General features: G+C 42.4%; 1 protein-coding gene across 1 annotated transcript in view; it reads left to right on the top strand.

Annotated features, from left to right (window-relative positions):
* Window positions 1-5: 5 nt before the first annotated feature.
* The window catches only part of LOC111786573 (thyroid adenoma-associated protein homolog), a gene marked incomplete at both ends in the record, with an annotated part of 3,400 nt that continues 2,489 nt past the window's right edge, over window positions 6-916 (top strand). The window contains one exon of the mRNA XM_023666807.1: window positions 6-910. Coding sequence (XP_023522575.1) covers window positions 6-910 — 905 coding nt within the window. The remainder of the gene's footprint in view (window positions 911-916) is intronic.

Raw genomic sequence — 916 nt, 5'->3', positions numbered from 1 at the left:
CAAATGGAAATGAGCAAACTATAGCTGGTCGAGCGGATGATCTTTTTCGTTTTATGAAGTGGTTGAGTTGCTTTCTGTTTTTCTCCTGTTATCCTTCTGCACCCTATAGGAGAAAAATTATGGCGATGGATCTATTTCTAGTAATGCTTAATGTTTGGTCAGTTGTTCCTTCAAAAGAAAAGTCTTGTGATACTCTTCTCCTTCCCTATAACGAAGGAATTACTTTACCTGATTCAGTTCTTTTGTTAGTTGGATCAATAATTGATAGTTGGGATAGTCTGAGAGAAAGTTCTTTCCGTATATTGCTTCACTTTCCAACTCCACTTCCTGGCATTTCTAGTGAACATATGGTGGGAGAAGTAATCACATGGGCGAAAAAGTTAGTTTGCAGCTCCCGTGTCCGAGAAAGTGACGCTGGAGCACTAACATTAAGGCTCGTATTCAGAAAGTATGTTTTGGATTTAGGCTGGATAGTCAGAGCTTCAGGTGATGTTGTTTGCTTAGATTCCGATTCCGTGCATAAATTACCAAATGTGGGTGCGGAGATATTCAGATCAAACCATCCAGTGGCAGAGTATTTGAAATCCTTAATTGATTGGTTGAATATCTCTGTAACTGAGGGAGAGAGGAATCTCGCTGAAGGCTGCAAAAACAGCTTTGTTCATGGTGTGTTGCTCGCTTTGCGCTATACTTTTGAAGAGTTGGATTGGAGTTCAGATATCGTGCTCTCTAGTCTCTCAGAGATAAGAAGTCTACTGGAAAAGCTTTTGGAGCTTGTGATGCGAATAACTTCCCTGGCACTCGGCGTGGTTTCAGCAGATGCCTGGTACCTTCCGGAGGACATGGACGACATGGACGATGATGATGCCTTTCTGTTGGATGTTCCAGATGAGGCTGATGCATCCACGTCGTTGTC

The sequence above is a fragment of the Cucurbita pepo genome, unplaced genomic scaffold (genome assembly GCF_002806865.2).
Source record: "Cucurbita pepo subsp. pepo cultivar mu-cu-16 unplaced genomic scaffold, ASM280686v2 Cp4.1_scaffold002027, whole genome shotgun sequence".
Taxonomy (NCBI): domain Eukaryota; kingdom Viridiplantae; phylum Streptophyta; class Magnoliopsida; order Cucurbitales; family Cucurbitaceae; genus Cucurbita; species Cucurbita pepo.
This window is presented reverse-complemented; position numbering and strand designations above follow the sequence as displayed.